Below are 21,309 nucleotides of genomic sequence, written 5' to 3'. Positions count from 1 at the left end.
GGCCCAACTCTCTCCTATCACCTAGTGAAATGAGATGTCTTAAAATAATTAATTCATCATGCAGTAAAAGCTCCTTGATTTCTCCATTTCTTCCAGACATGGATCGTGAGCCAAGACCTTGACTGCTGTCCTCTAAATGAAAAGGGCATTAGCTACTAGTTGGAGCGGCTACATATTTTGTTGTGTTTCGTTAAAAAAAAGGACCTGTGCTGCAAGGTGCTAACTATGAGAATCCTGCAGGAATTATTAGTGGGAGATGAAACTCATTCCCCATTCCTTTATCCTGTCTTTAAAACTATATAAAGTTGTATTAGAAAGTTCCAAAGAAGAGTCATAATTGACCCAACACTTAGTATGTTTTTCTCCCTGTGCATGCTGTCAGACCTGCTGAGTTTTTCCAGTATTTTCTGCTTATTCTATATAGAGATTGGCATGAAGACTGTGTTTGGAGATTTGTATGTTAAGTGAGTAACTATCAGAGTCTTGTCTTTAAGTTTAAAAGATTTTATGACTTTGTTAGAAACTGGAATTTTGAGTATTTGAGGAGGTGAGAAGTGAAGGGTTCTGAGATCTGAATTTTACCAGACTGGCAGAGGCATTGGGGGGAGGCCAGTGTCTGTCTCCCTGCTGCCATTAGATACTCTCAGTGGTGGAAGGGGCTTGCCAAGCTAGCCACTGAGAGGTTGTTTCTCTTGGCTAGGGAATCTGGAACATTGTTTAGATTATTAAGATTAGTTCTCAGGTTATTAGGACTAAGATGAAGATAATTTTTTCACTCCAAAAGGTTGTGAATCTTTGGAATTCTCTATCACACAGTTGTAGATGCATCATTGAATATATTTCAGACTGAAACAGATTGTTAGTCTCTCAAGGGAGTTATGGGTGGTAGCAGGAAATTGGAACTGTGGCTGAGAAATAGCCATGAATGTATTGAATGGTGGAGCAGGTTCAAGGGATCCCACTGCCTATTGCACCTATTCCTGTTCTTATGGGAGCATTAACAGCGTGGCCAAGTACTGATTGGAGATGGATGGCCAATTAACTGCCACTTGTTGCTCTTGCCAGGATTTGCCCGGTATCGGGAATGGACCCCGGCATTTGGGGAAACCATCAGCAGCCTCTTGGCAGGTTCCCAGGTTTGGAGGCCTTCCATTTGAACAAGTCCTGCACCATCCTGGACGTGAGAGAGAGATTGGCAGGGTCTTTAACCACTCGTCATGCTGCCCTTTATTATTCTATTTTTCAAATGCTCTTCTACCTCTTATAAGCTGTTAAGGATTCTGTTCCAAAACGGTTTCTGGTAGGGTATTTAATGATTAATAGCCCTCCACATAAGTAAATAATTATCTCAACATCCTTAGTTCCTTTGAGGAAATTGTCCTTTAAGAAATAATGTTCCCATTTCACCTTTTCGGAAACTTTAATTTACAATTCCTCTTATAGAAGAAACAGCTTGTTAATCTTGCACTCAGCTGCTCTTTTGAAAGTGGCCCGTACTGGGATAGGGGATGGTGGGACTCTGGGCCTCTATGTTTGAGACCCTGGGCTATTTTGGATGAATTCTGCTGGAGTTATCCCTTTCTAGAGGTTTATTTGCTTCTCTTCCCCATCGCATCCATATCTAGATCATTTTGTGAGGAAAATCCTACTGATTCACCAATGTCTTTTTTAGAGAGGATGTAAACTACTTTCCCATCTCAACATAACTGACTCCTAACAGCCCCACCACGACGTAGCAAAGCAGTATTAAGAACAAAGTACAGTGGTTCAGAGAAAATGGCCACCACCACCTCCTTGGATCTACTTAGGATAAATCTCAAGAATGAATGATTTATAAAGCACCTATTTTTCAAATACGCAGTGATAGTGTGAGGTCACTTTGTGTTAAAGCAATTGTTTTTAATTACATCTGTTTTTTCTTTACTTTTTATCATAGTTAAGCTGCTACATTGGGAAACGGATTAGCTAATGCAGGCCAAAGGTCTACGTTGACCCTTGAGGTGGGGAATCAGTGAGAGCTGAGTGTGAGGTAGTTTCTGTGGTTTGACTTTGCTGCAAAGAGGTCTTTTCTTGTTGAACACCAGCTGGAGTGTAAAGAGTGAGAGAAGGTGACGTGAACAGCAAATATTAGTTAGGTCATCCCAAATTATTTTTCAAGAGTTTGTACGTTGTAGAAGGCAAGGAAAGCTGTCATTTGGAGTCAGTGGAAAAGATGAAGTTAGAAGAGGATACTGCATCGTGATTGATTTTGTTTTCAACATGTTGATGGTGGGAAGTGAATCAGGATAGCTAATAGGCAGGCACACTTGGAAACCAGGGGACTGCTAAATATAGTGGGGATAAATATAGAGAAAGATTGTAATAGGGAGAATGAACGAAACGAGGGAGGGCTGTCAAGATTTTCTGGTATCCTGCCCAGGTGTTGCAAGGTGATAAGTATAGTATCAATGCCTTTGTGGATTTGCTTTTCATAGAAAATTAAATTGTCAGATGGGATATCCTTTGCAACTGAAATGGCCGTTCACATGAGTTCAAAAGACATAATGAAAACAAAAATATAACTAACTGGTAAAAGTGTAAGGATTGATTCGTGAGACGTGGCAGGTGTTGGACTTGAGTTAGGGAAGGAATAGTGCCTCTCCGTAATTAAAATCAATACAGGTTTGATGCTGCAATGCAGAGCTTGGAGAAGATCAGGATTCAGACTGTGTCACTGCTCACAAACTGGTGACTTTGTGCATTAAGGTTCTGTGATTAATGTAGAGTAAAATCATCAATAAAAAAGTGTGAGGTAATTTACTTGGAGAAGGCTAACAAGGCAGTAGATTACATGACGAATGGTTAGGACCCTGGAAAGTACTGAAGATTAGGGGGAACCTCGGAGTGCATTTCTACAGATCCCTGAAGGCAGCAGATAGTTAAGGTGGTTAAGATGCCATATGGAATCCTTGCCTTTAATAGCCAGTTATGGAATACAAGAGTGAGAAGGTCATGCTGGAACTGTATAAAACACTGGCTAGCCACAACTAGAGTAATGTGTGCAGTTCTAGTCACCACACTACAGGAAGAATGTGATTGCTTTGGAGAGGGGTGCAGAGGAGATTCACCAGGATGGTGTCTGGGATAGAGGGTCTAAGCTATGAAGAGAGACTGGGTAGGCTGGCACTGTTATCCTTAGAGCAGCAAAGGTAGAGAAGGGACCAGATAGGAGGTGTATAAGATTTGAGGGGCATAGGAAAATCGGTGGATAGGAAGGTAGTTTTTCCATTAGCAGTGGGGTCAATAACCAGGGAGCAGGGATTTATGGAAAGAGGTAGAATGCTAAAAGTGGAGCTGAGGAGAAACTTCAGCCAGAGAAGAGTGGGAGGCTGCAACTCACTGCCTGAGAGGGTGGTTGAGTCAGAAACTCTGGTAACACTGAAAAATGTTTAGATATTCACTTGCCTCCAGCTCTGTGGACCAAGCACTGGAAAATGGAATTAGTGTAGTCAGATCTTAGTTGACGACGTGGACACGATGGGCCGAATGGCCTCCTGCTGTGCTGTAAACGTCTACGAATCTAAAAAAGTAGGTAAGAAATGTGGAGGCTGTTGATAGCGAAGGAGAAATGTGGTGGAAGAGAGGGCAAAGCCCTCAGAACAGTGAATCAGTGAGAGGACAAATATCAGAAGGTGAGTCTTTAGCTCCAGCTGAGATACCACAGTATGAATGGAAACTGGGTTAGTCAAGAAATAAGATTCAGATGCTGGCTTCACACCACTGTGGTTACGGCTTGGTGGAAGGGGACCAACACTTTATCTGTTTCACCCCACAGCTAGCGTACTTCCTGTTGGCTGAGAAAGGAGGGTTGCTGTCGCACTCGAGGAGGAGTTTGCGGCCTCTCGTCCCCCTCCCAGCTGTAGGAGGTAAGATGGAGGGGATCTGCTACAAGTGGGAAAAACAAAGTAATTATTTATGGGCTAACAGGATATGAGTACTCTGATTTTCCAATGGTAGACAACACTCTACCCACTCTCTCTGGGCTGGTTTGAGTGTTGACTCTGGCTGGTACGTGACGATCAGTTTTAATCAGTGCATTTCACAGTTAGGAGAGAATCACTGACAGACGAGATGGCACATATTCTGCTCATTATATAAACTGGTTCTTCTTACTTGGGCCGCATTATACAGCTCTCAGTCTCACAGAATCCCATTGTAAAACAGGTGAGGATTCTCCATCCCAGAGGAGCTTTCCTCCCTGACTTTTTCCTTGGCACCATTAGTTGATGAATTGGGAGGAGGTAGTTATATTAGATAGGAACTATCGTAAGGAGGAGTGCAAGGAGTGCACTGGTTAAGAATGCATGTATGTAAACACACAATGTGTTGAATAAAATCTGTGATCGACAAGTGCAAACAGCTGTTTGGGTGCGGGCTGAAGGTTTAATATTCATGGGTGCAAAATTTCAAGAAAGATAGGAAAAGGAAAGAGGGAGGATGGCAGTGCTGGTTGGAGGAGACATGGTAATGTTGGAAAGAAAGGATATCCTGGAGGGACTGAAGACAAAATCCATTATTTAGACTTGAGAAGCAAGAAAGGTATGATCATGTTACTGAGAGGATTCTATCAGCTTCCAAATAGTCGGTAAGAGATAGAGGAGCAAATGTGCAGGGGAATGGCAGAGATGTGCAAGAGGTAAAGAGCGGTGATGTTGGGCAACTTTAACTACCCAAATATTGATTGTGATTTTAGAGTAAAGGGCAAGGTGGAGAAATTTATGAAATGTGTTCAGGGGAACTTTAGCTACAAGGTTAGTTTGGTGAAGCCAGGGATTGTTTTCCTTGGATAGAATGAGATTGAGGAGTGATTAGATTGAAGTATACAAGATTATGACAGATTTAGAAAAAGTAGTCAAAGAAAAACTTCCCATTAGCAGTTGGTACAGGGGTTAGGGGACCCAGATTGAAGGTTTTGGGGAAGAGATGCAAGGGAATATAAGAACATAAGAAATAGGAGCAGGAGTAGGCCATCTAGCCCTTCGAGCCTGCCCCGCCATTCAATAAGATCATGGCTGATCTGTCGTGGCTCAGTTCCACATTCCCGCCCTCTCCCCATAACCCTTAATCCCCTCTCTTATCAAAAACCCATCAACCTGCGTCTTAAAAATATTTATCGAGGCAGCCTCCACCACTTCAACGGGCAGAGAATTCCAGAGATTCACCACCCTTTGAGTGAAGAAGTTCCTCCTCAACTCCGTTCTAAACCGCCCCCCCCCCCATATCTTGAGGTTGTGCCCCCTAGTCCTATTATCCTTTCTGAGCGGGAAGAGTCTCTCCACCTCTATCCTATCCATCCCATTCATCATCTTATACGTCTCAATGAGATCTCCCCTCATTCTTCTAAACTCTAACAAGTACAAGCCTAGTTTATTCAGCCTCTACTCATAGCTCAACCCCCTGAACTCCGGCATCAGCCTAGTAAACCTCCTCTGCACTCCCTCCAAGACCAAAATATCCTTGCGTAAGTACGGCGCCCAAAACTGCACACAGTACTCCAGCTGCGGCCTCACCAATGCCCTATACAGCCGCAGCAAGACCTACTTTTATATTCAATCTCCCTCGCTATGAAGGCCAGCATCCCATTCGCCTTCCTGATCACCTGCTGCACCTGCAGGCTGGGTTTTTGCGACTCATGCACAAGGACCCCAAGGTCCCTCTGCACCGTCGCCTGCTGCAGTTTTTCGCCACGGAAGTGATAATCCTTCCTACCATTATTCCTACCAAAGTGGACCACCTCGCACTTGCCAACATTAAATTCCGTTTGCCATTTCCTGGCCCATTCGCCCAGCCTATCTAGATCCTTCTGTAGACTCTCCCCACCCTCCGCGCAATTTGCCTTTCCTCCAATCTTGGTGTCATCAGCAAATTTTGACACCCTACACTCGGTTCCCTCCTCCGGATCATCTATATAAATGGTAAATAGCTGAGGCCCCAGCACCGACCCCTGAGGCACTCCACTAGTCACCATCCGCCAATCCGAATAGCACCATTGACCCCCACTCTCTGCCTCCTATTTGACAACCAATCCTCTATCCACGCTAACACCCTACCCCCAACTCCCTGTCCCCTGACCTTCTGCAATAACCTCTTGTGAGGTACCTTGTCAAACGCCTTCTGAAAATCCAGAAAGACCACATCCACCGGCTCTCCTCTATCCACCGCCCCAGACACATCCTCATAGAACTCCAGTAAATTTGTCAGACACGACTTCCCTTTAACGAAACCGTGCTGCGTCTGGTCTATCAAGCAATTCCCCTCAAGATGCCTCACTATTTCCTCCTTGATGACGGATTCTAACATTTTACCTACAACAGACGTTAAACTAACCGGCCTATAATTCCCTGCCTTTTGCCTGGCAGCCTTCTTAAACAACGGCGTAACATTAGCCGCTTTCCAATCTTCCGGCACTTCCCCGGAATCCAGCGACGTCTGGAAAATAACCACCAAGGCATCCACTATCACCTCCGCCATTTCTTTCAGAACCCTCGGATGCATTCCATCCGGTCCTGGCGACTTGTCCACAATCAGCCCCTCCAGTCTGTCGAGCACCGCCTCTCTAGTAACAGTAATGTCATTAAGACCCTCCAGTCCTACCACCTTTCCATCTCTAACACCCGGCAAATTATTCACGTCCTCCTCTGTGAAGACAGAAACAAAAAAGTTATTCAGGACCTCAGCCATATCCCCATCCCCTACCACTAAGTCCCCCTTCTCATCCTCTAAGGGTCCAACGTTCACCCTAGCCAGCCTCTTCCTTTTTATATATTTATAAAAACTCTTGCTATCCTTTTTTATATTAAGCGCTAGCCCAGCTTCATAGTTTCTCCTACCCTTCTTTATCATCTTCTTTGTCAATCTTTGTTGACATTTAAACCTCTCCCAATCCTCTTCTTGCCCACTACTCTTAGCTACTCTAAACGCCTCCGCTTTTAATTTAACACTTTCCTTCACCTCCTTCGTTATCCACGGCTTATTACCTCTCCTCCTATGGTCCTTTTTGACCATCGGAATAAATTTCTGCTGAGCACCAAGAAAGATCTCCTTAAAGATCCTCCACTGTTCCTCAGCAGACCTACCTTCCAGCGCGCTCCCCCAGTCCACATTCGCCAATTCTTCTCTCATCCTACCGTACTCCCCTCTGTTCAAACAAAGAACGCGCGTCTGGGAACCCACTTTCTCCTCCTCCATCTGCACCAGAAACTCCACCATACAATGATCACTCTCCCCAAGAGGATACTTCACCGCAAGGTCCCTAATTCTACCTGCCTCATTACATAGCACCAGATCCAAGATAGCTCGCTCCCTCGTCGGCTCCAACACACACTGTTCCAGGAAACTATCCCGGCAGCATTCCAAGAACTCCTCCTCGAGCCCACTGCGTCCAACATGGGTCGACCAATCTATATGTAGATTGAAGTCCCCCATAACTACGGCTGTCCCATTCCTGCACGCCACACTTATTTGCGCGTTAACAGCCCGCCCCACCTCCAGATCATTATTTGGGGGTCTATAGACGACACCCACCAGCGTCTTCCTCCCTTTGCTGTTCCTAATCTCTACCCACAACGATTCCGCTTTCTGCTCCTTGGCTCCAATATCATCCCTTGCTACCACCCTGATGCTATCCTTAATCAGCAGAGCTACGCTCCCCCCTTTTTCCTCTCGTCTATCCTTCTTAAACACTTGATACCCCTGGACATTCAGCTCCCAGTCCCTGTCACCTTGCAGCCACGCCTCTGTAATGGCCACCAGATCATATCCATTTGTGTCGATCTGCGCCACCAGCTCATCCACTTTATTCCGAATGCTTCGTGCATTCAGGTAAAGTGTCTTCATCCCAGCCTTCACCTGGACCCTATTTGCCGTAACGCCACCAACCATACTCACGCCCCCTACTCCCTCTATTATTGGGAATAAGGAAGAATGTTTTTATGGAGCAAGGGGCAATGATTACTGGCCACAAGGATCGTGGGAATGGAGCAAGGCAGTGATTTCAGAAGGAAATTTGGTGAGCAGTTAAGGGAAATAAACTTGCAGGCCAGAGGGATAGAGCAAGGGAATGAGACTGAATGGTTTGTTCTGTGGAGAGCTGCCATGGAATCGAGAAGCTGAATGGCTTCCTCTGACTTCAGGGATTACTGTAGCTGCTGTAGTTAACAACCTTGTAATCCAGTCTTTTCGAAACATTTACAATTCTGCTAATCATTTCATCCATAACAAAATTGGCTGAAAAATAGGAAGTGGAGGGTAATGGTGAGTGGATGTTATTCAGGTCAAAGGAAAGTTTATAGTGGTGTTCCCCAGGTTGCTTTTCCTGATATATCTTAATGATCTTGATGTACAGAGGACAACTTCAAAGATTGTGGATGACGCAAAATTTGGAAAAGTTTGGAAACAAAAGGACATAGACAGGTTGGCGGAGCAGCTGATCAGTGGCAGCTGGAGGTCAATGTGGAGGAGTGTGAGGTGATGCATTTTGGTAGGAAAAACATGGAGAGACAATATGAAGTAAGGGGTAAATTTCTAAAAGGGTGCAGGAGCAGAGGGAGCTGGGTGTATCTGTGCATAGATCATCGAAGGTAGCAGATCAGGTGGAGAGAGCAGTAGATAAAGCATATAGTATTCTGGCCCTTATTAATAGGGGTAGAGAAGACAGGAGTGAGGAGTTTGTGCTGAACTTATTGAAGACACTAGTTAGATCTGAGCTGAAATGTTGTGAACGGTTCTTGGTGCCGCACCAGAGGAAGGATGTGAACACATTGGAGAGTGTGCAGAAGAGACATACAAGAATGTTTCCAGGAATGAAGTTTTACTTATGAGGACAAATTGGTGAGATTGGGACTGTTTTCCTTGGAGAACATATAGAACATTACAGCGCAGAACAGGCCCTTCGGCCCACGATGTTGCACCGACCAGTTAAAAAACAATGACCCACTAACCTAAACCAATCCCTTTTCGTCCATAAACCTATCCACGGATCTCTTAAACGCCCCCAAACTAGGTGCATTTACAACTGCAGCAGGCAGGGCATTCCAATCCCTCACCACCCTCTGGGTAAAGAACCTACCCCTGACATCCGTCCTATAACTACCCCCCCTTAATTTAAAGCTATACCCCCTCGTGCTAGCTTTCTCCATCCGAGGAAAAAGGCTATCACTATCCACCCTATCTAAACCTCTAATCATCTTATATGTTTCAATAAGATCCCCTCTTAGCCGCCTTCTTTCTAGCGAAAACAACCCCAAATCCCTCAGTCTCTCCTCATAGGACCTCCCCTCCATACCAGGCAACATCCTGGTAAACCTCCTCTGCACCCTTTCCAAAGCCTCCACATCCTTCCTATAATGTGGGGACCAGAACTGCACACAATACTCCAAGTGCGGCTGCACCAGAGTTGTGTACAGTTGCAACATGACGCTGCGACTCCTAAATTCAATCCCCCTACCAATAAACGCCAAGACACCGTATGCCTTCTTAACAACCTTATCTACTTGATTCCCAACTTTCAGGGATCTATGTACACATACACCTAGATCCCTCTGTTCATCCACACTATTCAGAGTCCTCCCGTTAGCCCTATACTCAACACATCTGTTATTCCTACCAAAGTGAATTACCTCACACTTCTCCGCATTAAACTCCATCCGCCACCTCTCGGCCCAGCTCTGCAACCTGTCTAAGTCTCCCTGCAAACTATGACACCCTTCCTCACAATCTACCACACCTCCGACTTTGGTGTCATCAGCAAATTTACTAATCCACCCAACTATACCCTCATCCAGATCATTAATAAAAATTACAAACAGCAGTGGCCCCAAAACAGATCCCTGAGGCACACCACTCGTAACCGAACTCCATGACGAATATTTACCATCAACCACCACCCTCTGTCTCCTATCTGCTAGCCAATTCCTGATCCAATTTCTTAGATTACCCTCAATCCCATACATCTGCATTTTCTGCAGAAGCCTACCATGGTGAACCTTATCAAACGCCTTCCTAAAATCCATATATACCACGTCAACTGCCTTACCCCCATCCACCTCTTTGGTCACTTTCTCAAAAAACTCAATAAGGTTAGTAAGGCACGACCTACCCGCTATAAAACCATGCTGACTATCCCCAATCAATTCATTACTCTCCAAATAACTATAAATCCTATCCCTAATAATTTTTTCTAAAACCTTGCCCAGAAGTAAGACTCACCGGTCTATAATTCCCGGGGAAGTCTCTGTTCCCCTTCTTAAACAATGCGACAACATTCGCTATCCTCCAATCTTCCGGTACTATACCTGAGACCAACGACGACCTGAAGATCAGAGCCAGAGGCTCTGCAATCACCTCTCTTGCCTCCCAGAGAATCCTAGGGTAAATCCCATCCGGACCAGGGGACATATCTATTTTCAAACCCTCAAGAATATCCAGCACATCCCCCTTATCAACTGCAATACTGTCCAGTTTACAACCCTGTAACCCAGTGTTCTCCTCAGCTACATTTATGTCCCCCTGCATGAACACCGAAGAGAAATATTCGTTCAATGCCTCTCCAATCTCTTCCGGTTCCACACACAACTTCCCTCTACTGTCTGTAACTGGCCCTAATCTTGCCCTAACCAACCTTCTGTTCTTAACATACCTATAGAACGCCTTAGGATTCTCCTTGATTCTATCAGCCAAAGTCTTCTCATGTCCTCTTTTAGCCCTTCTTAACTCACTCTTCAACTCCCTCCTAGCCAATCTAAAACTTTCTAGTGCACTACCTGAGCCCTCAAGTCTCATCCGAACATAAGCCTCCTTTTTCTTTTTAACCAACGAATCAACTTTTTTAGTGCACCATGGTTCCCTAGCTCTACCAATTCCTCCTTGCCTGACAGGGACATACCTATCAAGGACTCGCAGTAGCTGCTCCTTGAAAAAGCTCCACATTTCGGACGTTCCCAGTCCCTGTAGTCTCCTAGTCCAACCTATGCTTCCTAATTCTCTCCTAATAGCCTCATAATTACCCATACCCCAGCTAAAACTACTGACCCGAGGTTCATGCCTATCCCTTTCCATCACTAAGGTGAACGTAACCGAATTGTGGTCACTATCACCAAAATGCACACCAACTTCCAAGTCTAGCACCTGGTCTGGCTCATTTCCCAGCACCAAATCCAATACAGCCTCACCTCTAGTTGGCCTATCTACATACTGAGTCAAAAAACCTTCCTGCACACTTTGTACAAAAACTGACCCCTCTAACGAGCTAGAGCTATAGCAATTCCAATCAATATTAGTAAAGTTAAAGTCCCCCATAACAATTACCCTATTACTTTCACTCCTAACCAGGATTGTCTCCGCAATCCTTTCCTCAACCTCTCTAGAACTTTTAGGAGGTCTATAAAAGACTCCCAACAGGGTGACCTCTCCTCTCCTATTTCTAATCTCCGCCCATACTACCTCAACAGACAAGTCCTCATCAAACTTCCTCTCTGACACTGTGATACAGCCCTTGACTAATAATGCTACCCCTCCCCCCCCTTCTACCTCCTTCTCTACTCCGACTAAAGCATTTGAACCCCGGAACCTGCAACAACCATTCCTGACCCTGCTCTATCCATGGAGAGGAGAGGCTGAGAAGAGATTCGATAGAGATATTCAAAATCATGAGGGGGCTGGACAGAGTAAGACAGGGAGAAACTATTGCTGCTCGTAAAAGGATTGAGAATGAGGGGGCACAGGTTTAAAGTGATTTGCAAAAGAAGCAATGTGGTGTGAGAAAAGCCTTTTTCACCCAGCAAGCGATTGGGGTCTGGAATGCACTATCTGGAAGTGTGGTGGAGGCAGGTTCAATCAGGACACTCCAGGGGACATTAGATGATTTGTGCAGGGATACAGGGAAAAGGCAAGAGAGTGACACAGACTTGATGCTTGTTTGGAGAGTTGGTGCCAACATGTTGGGTCAAATGGCCTCCTTCTGCACTGTAATGATTCTGTGATACTTCACCTGTGAGCAAGAGAAGGCAGTGACCCCACACTTGCTCCCTGCTGGAGGAAGCTGCTCGATGAATGAGCTGTAAAGGGGCTGCTGGAGACAGCAGTAAAGTGTAAAGTTACTGGACTAGTAATCCTGAGGCCCAGGTTACTGAGGACAGGAGTTCAGATTTCACCATGGCAGCTAGTGGAATTTGAATTCAATCAATACATCTGGAATTTGCAGAAGGATCATTTAGATCCAGAACTTTAACTCTGTTTCTCTCTCCACAGACGCTGCCAAACTGGCTGAGCTTTTCCAGCATTTCCTGTTTTTATTTCAGATTTCCAGCATCTGCAGCATTTTACTTTCATATGAAACTATCATCGCTTGCTGCAAAAGCCCATCTGGTTCATTAATGTCCTTTAGGGAAGGAAATCTGCCTTCCTTATCTGGTCTGGTTTACATGTGATTCCAAACCCACACCAATGTGGTTAACTCTTCACTACCCTTTAAAATGAGGCTTCTCAGTTGGGGATGGGCAGTAAGTGCTGGCCTTGCCAGTGATACCCACATCCCATGATTGGATAAAGGGATTCCTGGATCCCTTTGAAATAGAGGCATATGTTGTTGATCTGATTTCACAGTCTGCAAATGAATCAAACCTGCCAGGGCTACCGATGAGTAGATTTATCGTTTCAGAAATAGTAGCTACAGGCTCTGCCAGGAGATAACGACACCACAGCCAGAGAGGCAAGTGAGAAGATTGGCTTGGGCAAGATAATGAATAGTAGTGAAAGGAAGTTGAGTGTGTTGTGTGAAGATAGTGTGCAGAAGGACAGTGGTATCTGCAGTGTTGTGTCACAGGGCCCAGTGAATGTTTTTGCACCTGGTGTTTGGTTAGCAAGTCCAGCAGCGAGGGGCTGTTTTTACTCGTTTTGTGTTGAGAATATTTGAGTGCTTCGGTTTACTGATGAACCATTACCATGTGGTTAATTTTTTTTATCATAAACGGTCTCTTGGTTATTTAGTAAATTGTGCATCATAATATCTAGAGAGCTTCCCAATTAACATCATCACTGCAGCAATTCCTCTTCCAGCATGCCATTTGGATGCAGTTGTATCTATAATGATATCTTTAAGAAATCATTAGAAATAGAAGCAAAGTCTAGGATTATCAAATTACTTTGAGGAAACCTGAGTAGTGTGCTTCTTAATTACTGCATAGGGATTTTTAAAATTATTTTATGGGAATGGGCTTCACTGTTGAGGCCAGCATTTATTGCCCATATCTAACTGATGGTTAGACGATGGTGAACCAACCTTTGAACTTGCGCAATCTGTGTGGCGTAGGCACACCCACAGTGCTGTTAGGGAGTTCCACGATTTTGACCCAGTGATAGTAAAAGAGCAGCGATATATTTCCAAGTGTGGTTCGGAAGAGAATTTGTGGGTGTTACCTTTGCTGTCCTTGTCCTTCTAGATGGTGGAGGCCATGGATTTGGCAGGTGCTATGGAGGGAGCTTTGGTGAGTTTCTGCAGCACGTCTTATAGATGGTACACACGACTCACTGTGTACCTGTGTTGGAGGGACTGAATGTTTACAGTGTTGGGTGGGGAGGCGGGCAATAAACAGGCTGCTTTGTTCTGGATGGTGTTGAGCTTCTTGAGTGTTGTTGGAGCTGCGCTCATCCAGGCAAGTGGGAGCATTTCTCTCAAGTAGAGTGTGAGTATTAGAAAGGAACATGAGAGGAGGAAATTACACACTTACACTTCTCTGCCTCTCTTTGTTGCTTTATTCTTTTAAAGCCTGTCTTAAAATATATCTGACCAAATTTTTGGCGAATTGACACAATAAGTGACTCAGTCTTGAATTTTGTTTTCTGATGCTCCTGTAAAGTCCCTTGGGAGGCTTAAAGATGCTACATAAATGTAAGCTGTAATGAGAATTGTGAGAAAGAGTAATTAAACCCTAAATAAGTGTGGATTGGTGAGAGGGAGCCTGCATGGATTTAGTGGAAGCAGTTGAGGAAGAAGCACTGCCTGTCTTGAGGAATCAGCTCATGGGTCAGGATAAAGAGCTGCGATCGTCATTGAAAAGCTGGATTGGTTTATGTGCTGAGGATGAAGAACCAGGATTGGTTATTGTGTGGAGGATGAAGAGTTGGGATTGGTTACTCTATGAAGAATGAAGAGCTATGATAGGTTACAGTTGAGACGAGCCCAGGATTGATTAGATTGGGGCAAACAATGTGTGGGGCTTGGCTACCATGGAGAAGAGCAGATTCCAGGCAAATGTTATCCAAGGTTTCAAATTCCTGAAAGGAATCAATAAATTGAACTTTATTGATTTTGGAATTACCACAAACTCTCAATCTTGGAAAATTAGGTTTAGGCCAAAATTCAGACAGGTTAGATTAAATGCTTATTAATGTAATGGAGCGTGGAAATGTCTCCTAAAGAGTGAGAGGATAATGGTGGTAGATATTGAAGGGTAAACTGAGGGAGAAGTGGATAGATGTTTAAAGGAGCAGATGATTGAGAGGTATGTAAAGACCCAGCAATGCTTTCAAATATCCTTGATGGTCAGTGCTTAATGATAGTAGCACACAATGTGGTTTCCATCAGACCAGAGTTCTGATACGACAGCCCACAGGATGACAGTTAGTTGTAGCACATAACTGTTTGTGCAACCTTTCCTCTTGTTTAGATCCGGTTGATGTCATGTGTAGCTGCATGTATCTGAACTGTTAAGGAGCAATAACTTGTCAACTCTCATTCATCTACTCCTATGGAAGCAGACCGCACTGAACTTGGAGGGGGTGGCTGGGACCCTGCTCGGCCTCTGCTAGGATTGGTGGTGAGGATGACTGGGAGACTGCTTGGCTAGGGAGTGCTGTGACTGGAATTCTGCTGGCCTTCTGATGGGTTTGATGAGGGGGCATTAACTGGGACCTTGCTGGGCCTCTGCTTGGCTTGGCTGGGACGATTGGGTCTCTTCTGAGCTTGAGGAAGATGGGAACAGGCTTCAGCTGGGTTTGTGGAAATTGGGAGCTGGGACCCTTTTGGGTCACTGGCGTTATAGAATCAGAGTCAGAGAATCCCAGTGCAGAAGGAGGACATTTGGCCCATTTGAGTCTACACTGACCACAATCCCACCCAGGGCCCATCCCCACAACCCCATATATTTACCCTAGCTAGTCCACCTGACACTGAGGGGCAATTTAGCCTGGCAATCCACCTAACCTGCACATCTTTGGGCTTACTCTGGATATTAATTATCCAGGGTGATGGGTTAACGAGAAATATTGGAAGTAGCTTGTGGAGAGAATATTGTTTCTCTGCTAAGTTGCTAGCTGTCTTGTACACTGAGTCTCTCCAAAACTAACCATACAATTGGGTCATTAAATAACATACTGAGTCGCTTGTATTTGACTGTGACCTTCCAACAAGGGTGGTGAGGGATTGGAATGCCCTGCCTGCTGCAGTTGTAAATGCGCCTAGTTTGGGGGCGTTTAAGAGATCCGTGGATAGGTTTATGAATGAAAAGGGATTGGTTTAGGTTAGTGGGTCATTGTTTTGTAACTGGTCGGCGCAACATCGTGGGCCGAAGGGCCTGTTCTGCGCTGTTATGTTCTATGTAACACCAACACCATTCCTTCCACAGGGTCTTGACAGGTAATCACATCTTTACAAGTGCAGACAGTGTGAGTGGAGAGTCTGCACCTTTAAAGACTTGATTACCTGTTAGACATGCATTCCAACCATTATCTTGTAATTGAATTTGTGTCTATATATGCCCTGTTTGTGAAACAAATCCTGCACACACCTGATGAAGGGGTAGCACTCTGAAAGCTCATGCTACCAAATAAACCGATTGGACTTAAACCTGGTGTTGTGAGACTTCTTACTGTGCCCACACCAATCCAATGCTGGAAACTCCATTTCTTGAATCGGTGCTGTGGGTTGAACCACAATGCCGTTAGAGCAGGAATTCCAGCATTTTGACCCAGCGACTGCGAAGGAACGGCGATATATTTCCAAGTCAGGATGGAGAGTGGCTTGGAGGGGAACTTGCAGGTGGCAGTGTTCCCAGGTGTCTGCTATCCTTGTTCTTTGAGATGGAAGTGGTCGTGGGTTTGGAAGGTGCTGTCTAAGGATCTTTAGAACATAGAACATAGAACATTACAGCGCAGAACAGGCCCTTCGGCCCACGATGTTGCGCCGACCAGTTACAAAACAATGACCCACTAACCTAAACCAATCCCTTTTCGTCCATAAACCTATCCACGGATCTCTTAAACGCCCCCAAACTAGGCGCATTTACAACTGCAGCAGGCAGGGCATTCCAATCCCTCATCACCCTTTGGTGAATTGCTGCAGTGCATCTTGTAGATATTACACACTGCTGCTACTGAGTGTTAGTGGTGAAGGGAGTGGATGTTTGTACATGTGGTACCAATCAAGCAGGGCTACTTCTTCCTGGATAGTGTTGATCCCCATCCAGGCAAATGGGAGTATTGCAATGCACATTTGACTTGTGCCTTGCAGATGTTGGACAGGTTTTGGGGAGTCAGCAGGTGAGTTACTCGCCACAGTATTCCCAGCCTCTGACCTGCTCTTGTAGCCGCTGTGTTTATGTGGTGAGTCCAGTTGAGTTTCTGGTCAATGGTAACCCCAAGGAAGTTGACAGTGGGGGAATCATTGATGGTAACACCATTGAATGTCAAGGGGCAGTTGTTAGAGTGTCTCTTACTGGAGATGGTCATTGCCTGGCATTTGTGTGGTGCAAATGTTACTTGCCAGTTATCAGCCCAAACCTGGATACGGTCCAGATCTTGCTGCATTTGAACATGGACTGCTTCAGTATCTGAGGAGTTGTGAATGGTGCTGAACATTGTGCAGTCATCGATGAACATCCCCACTTCTGACCTTATGATGGAGGGAAGGTCACTGATGAAGCAGCTGAAGATGGTTGGGCCTCAGACACTCCCCTGAGGGACTCCTGCAGAGATGTCCTGGAGCTGAGATGACTGACCCCCCACAACCACAACCATCTTCCTATGTACCAGGTCTGACTCCAACCAGCGGAGAGTTTGCTCCCTGATCCCCACTGGTTCTAGTTTTGATGCCAGACTCGGTTGAGTGCAGCCTTGATGTTAAGGGCCATCACTGTCATCTCACCTCTGGAATTCAGCTCTTTTGTCCATGTTTGAACCAAGGCTGTAATGAGATCAGGAGCTGAGTGACCCTGGCGAAACCCAAACTGGGTGTCACTGAGCAGGTGCTGCTTGATAGCACTGTTGATGTGATTCAGTTGGTCTCAGTGCTCTGTGTTAGGAGGATAAAATTAGCTTTGTGTGTCACTGTCAGGTGAGTATAGGATCAAGTTATGCTGTCATGCCCTCCATAGTTAATCAGCTTGCTAGCAATCCCACCCTTGTTCTCACACACGTGAAGCATCTAAGTGATGTATCATAGGGTGAATGGACCTTTACAAAGACCCGGGAAGAGAACCGGCTAAAGCAGTTTGATAGGTTGTGAAATTTCTTCCTAATACATGGCGGTGGCAGCCAGAAGTGGGTAGGAGTCCGAGTTCCTCTTGCCCGTTACCTGGTGTTACTAGTAGAGTTACTGCCATTGGCCAGGAAGCAGAATTGCCAAAGCGTTTACCCATGGCCCTGCAAACTCCGCTGCTGTGTGGGAGTTGATGATGACTAATTGCGCCACATCCTGCAGTGCGCCTGAGTCATTATATCCTGCCACTGCTTTTATCTGTGTTCAGAGATTAACGTAGCAACTTCTGCTCTGGTGTTCAGAGTAGAATTGAAGGGTCAGTTTCTGAAACAACCGTTGATTGTGGAGAATGAAGCAGCTACAGTTGTGCTAGTGAATGCCAGACTGGATCCACCTCACTGAGGGTCTTCACACCGTCACCTGCTTTATAGGATTTTTACATTTGTTCAGTTTAAATATATTTCAGCCACCAGTGGGAAAATTTTTTAAAAATTAATTTGAGGTGTGGGCATTTCTGGCTAGACCAGCATTAGAGCAACAAAGTGGTTAGCACTGCTGCCTCTCAGTGCCAAGGACCCAGGTTCAATTCCGGCCTCAGGTCACTGTCTGTGTGGAGTTTGCACGTTCTCTCCGTGTCTGCGTGTGTTTCCTCCGGGTACTCTGGTTTCCTCCCACACTTTAAGGATGTGCAGATTAGGTGGATTGGTAATGCTAAATTGTCCCTTAAGATGTCCAAGATGTTTAGATTAGTGGGGTAAATACGTGGGATTATGGGGATAGGGCGTAAGTAGGATGCTCTTTTGCATAGTCGGTGGGCCAAATGGCCTCCACTGTAGGAATTCTGCAATTTATTGCCCATTTCCAGTTGCCCTTCAGAAGCTGCTGGTAACCCACTGCGGTCCCTGATGTGCAGTCCCACAGTGCTGTGAGGCAGGAAGTTCCTGATTTTTGACCCAGTGACAGTGAAAGAACAGCGATATGTTTCCAAGTCAGGATGATAAGTGACTTGGAGGGGAACCTCCAGGTGGTGATACATGTATCTGCTGCTTTTGTTCTTCTATATGGTAGAGCTTGTGGGTTTGGAAGATGCTGCCTAAGGAACCTTGGTGAATTGCTGCAGCGTATCTTTTGATGGCGCATACAGCTGCCACTGTCCATCAGTGGTAGAGAGAGTGAATCTTTGTGGAAGTGGTAGCAATCAAATGGGGCTGCTTTGTTCTGGATGGTGTCAAGGTTCTTGTGTTGTTGGAGCTTCACTCCTCCAGGCAAGGAGAGAGTATTCCATCACACACCTGACTTGTGCCTTGTAGATGGTGCACAGGCTTTGGGGAGTCAGGAGGTGAGTTACCAGCCACAGGATTCCTATCCTTTGACTTGCTTTTGTAGCCACAATATTTATATAGCTCGTCCAATTCAGTTTCTGGTCAGTGGTAACCCCCAGGATGTTGATATTGGGAATTTAGTGATGGTAATGCCATTGAACGTCAAGAGGCAATGGTTAAATTCTCTCTTGTCAATGGTCATTGCCTGGCGTTTGTGTGGTGTGAATGTTACTTGCTACTTGTCAGTCCAAGCCTGGATATTGTCCAGATCTTGCTGCATTTGAACATGGACTGCTTCAGTATCTGAGGAGTGGCGAATGGTGCTGAACATTGTGCAGTCATCGATGAACATCCCCACTTCTGACCTTATGAAGTAGGGAAGGTCACTGATGAAGCAGCTGAAGATGGTTGGGCCTCAGACACTCCCCTGAGGGACTCCTGCAGCGATGTCCTGGAGCTGAGAGGATTGATTCCCAAGCACCACATCCATCGTCCTTTGTGCCAGGTGTGACTCCAGGCAGTATTGAGGCAGTGTTTGTAAGGGGTCCCTGGGGAAGTGACAGTATTCATAAGGTTTCCCAGTCTTCATTTGTGATTCCTTGTCCAGAAATGTTTGAAATGACAGCTTTAGAGCCTCAAGCTTTTTAACCTTCAGATTTTGAATTTAAATCCTTTAAAATTGACCGATTCCTCTGTCAACCTGTTGCCTGTAACCTTTCTTTGATTCTGTGAGTAGAAACAGAATGAGGCAGATCAGATGTGCGTGTTCGTCCTTATCTCTGAATCAACAAGCTGATGTGTTGGTTTGATGTCACTCGAGCTGTTTATCACTAACGATGACGTTTACACTCGCTTTCTCTTGCCAATCCATGAGCGTGTCTATTCTAGGCTCTGGCCAATGCCTGGGCTATCCCATCTATTTGAGCTCAACCAACTATAAATGTCTGAAAATAATTTAATAAGGAGCTATGAATAGCCATGAGAGCAGAATGATTACACTAAGGTGTCGGTGAACCTGTGTCACTAACATTGGTAATTCTCTGTTTATAAAAGCAAAATAACGCAGATGCTGGAATCTGAAACAAAAACAGAAAAGGCTGGAAAATCCCAGCAGGTCTGCCAACGTATCACGTTTAGACCCTTTGTCAGAGTTAACGCTCTGTTTGTTGGCGACTGGATATTTCCATTATTGTTCAGATTAGAATCAGGGATGTGGATTTGATTCAAAGATTTAACATGTGATCAATAATAACACAGTAATTCTCAGACTGCGAAATCAAACTTCCATACACGTTGTAAAAATAAACCCTCCCCCAGGCACACAGTATATAAACATCTCCTCATCCCCACTCCCACCCTGATAACAAATTAAGAACACAAGAACAAGGAGCAGGAGTTGGCCATCTGGCCCCTCGAGCCTGCTCCGCCATTCAATAAGATCATGGCTGATCTTTTCGTGGACTCAGCTCCACTTACCCGCCCACTCACCATAATCCTTAATTCCCTTACTGCTCAAAAATGTATCTATCCTTGCCTTAAAAACATTCAATGAGGTATCCTTAACTGCTTCACTGGGCAGGGAATTCCACAGATTCACAACCCTTTGGGTGAAGAAGTTCCTCCTCAACTCAGTCCTAAATCTGCTCCCCCTTATTTTGAGGCTATGCCCCCTAGTTCTAGTTTCACCCGCCAGTGGAAACAACTTCCCTGCTTCTATCTTATCTATTCCCTTCATAATCTTATATGTTTCTACAAGATCTCCCCTCATTCTTCTGAATTCCAATGAGTATAGCCCCAGTCTACTCAGTCTCTCCTCATGAGCCAATCCTCTCAATTCCAGAATCAGCCTAGTGAATCTCCTCTGCATCCCCTCCAGTGCCAGTATATCCTTTCTCAAGTAAGGAGACCAAAACTGGACACAGTACTCCAGGTGTGGTCTCACCAGCACCTTATACAGCTGCAACATAACCTCACTGTTTTTAAACTCCATCCCTCTAGCAATGAAGGACAAAATTCCATTTATCTTCTTAATTACCTGCTGTGCCTGCAAACCAACGTTTTGTGATTCTTTTTACCATTTAAATAATAGTCCATTTTGCTGTTATTCCTACCAAAATGGATGACCTCACATTTACCAACATTGTACTCCATCTGCCAGACCCTCGCCCGTCAGATTATCTATATCCCTTTGCAGACTTTCAGCATCCTCTGCACATTTTGCTCTTCCACTTATGGTGACAGTGCAGAACTTTTCCTGCTTGTTCTTGTCCTGTCCTTTTATGATTGGTCACACCATCTTTCTCCAAGATCTCTACACTCTAGTCAGAAGAAACCGCCACCCCTGGCACCCCCCTGGCCTGCACCCCTCTCTCCCCAACCATCCTCCCCCCCCCCCCCCCCCCCCCGCCCCATCCTGTTTATGTTTAATGCAAAATACAGCAGGTGATAGAAATCTGAAATTAAAAAAAGTGGAGGATG

The 21,309-nt window shown here is 45.2% G+C and overlaps 1 protein-coding gene across 2 annotated transcripts in view; it reads left to right on the top strand.

Moving 5' to 3' along the window:
* nt5c2a (5'-nucleotidase, cytosolic IIa) overlaps positions 1-21,309 on the top strand; it is a 140,893-nt gene that overhangs the window by 65,957 nt on the left and 53,627 nt on the right. The window contains exons 1-2 of one of the 2 annotated variants that reach the window (XM_080206011.1): positions 3,092-3,154; positions 3,815-3,905. The exons of the other annotated variant lie outside the window; for it this stretch is intronic. Of the exons in view, the coding sequence (XP_080062137.1) occupies positions 3,140-3,154; positions 3,815-3,905 (106 nt within the window). The 5' untranslated portion in view covers positions 3,092-3,139. Of the gene's footprint in view, positions 1-3,091; positions 3,155-3,814; positions 3,906-21,309 lie in introns of those variants that run through there. 2 annotated transcript variants of the gene reach the window in all.

The sequence above is a fragment of the Carcharhinus amblyrhynchos genome, chromosome 17, assembly GCF_965287045.1.
Source record: "Carcharhinus amblyrhynchos chromosome 17, sCarAmb.v2.hapA, whole genome shotgun sequence".
Lineage (NCBI taxonomy): Eukaryota > Metazoa > Chordata > Chondrichthyes > Carcharhiniformes > Carcharhinidae > Carcharhinus > Carcharhinus amblyrhynchos.
Note: the sequence above shows the minus strand (reverse complement) of the source record. Positions and strands in the feature narration are given on the sequence as shown.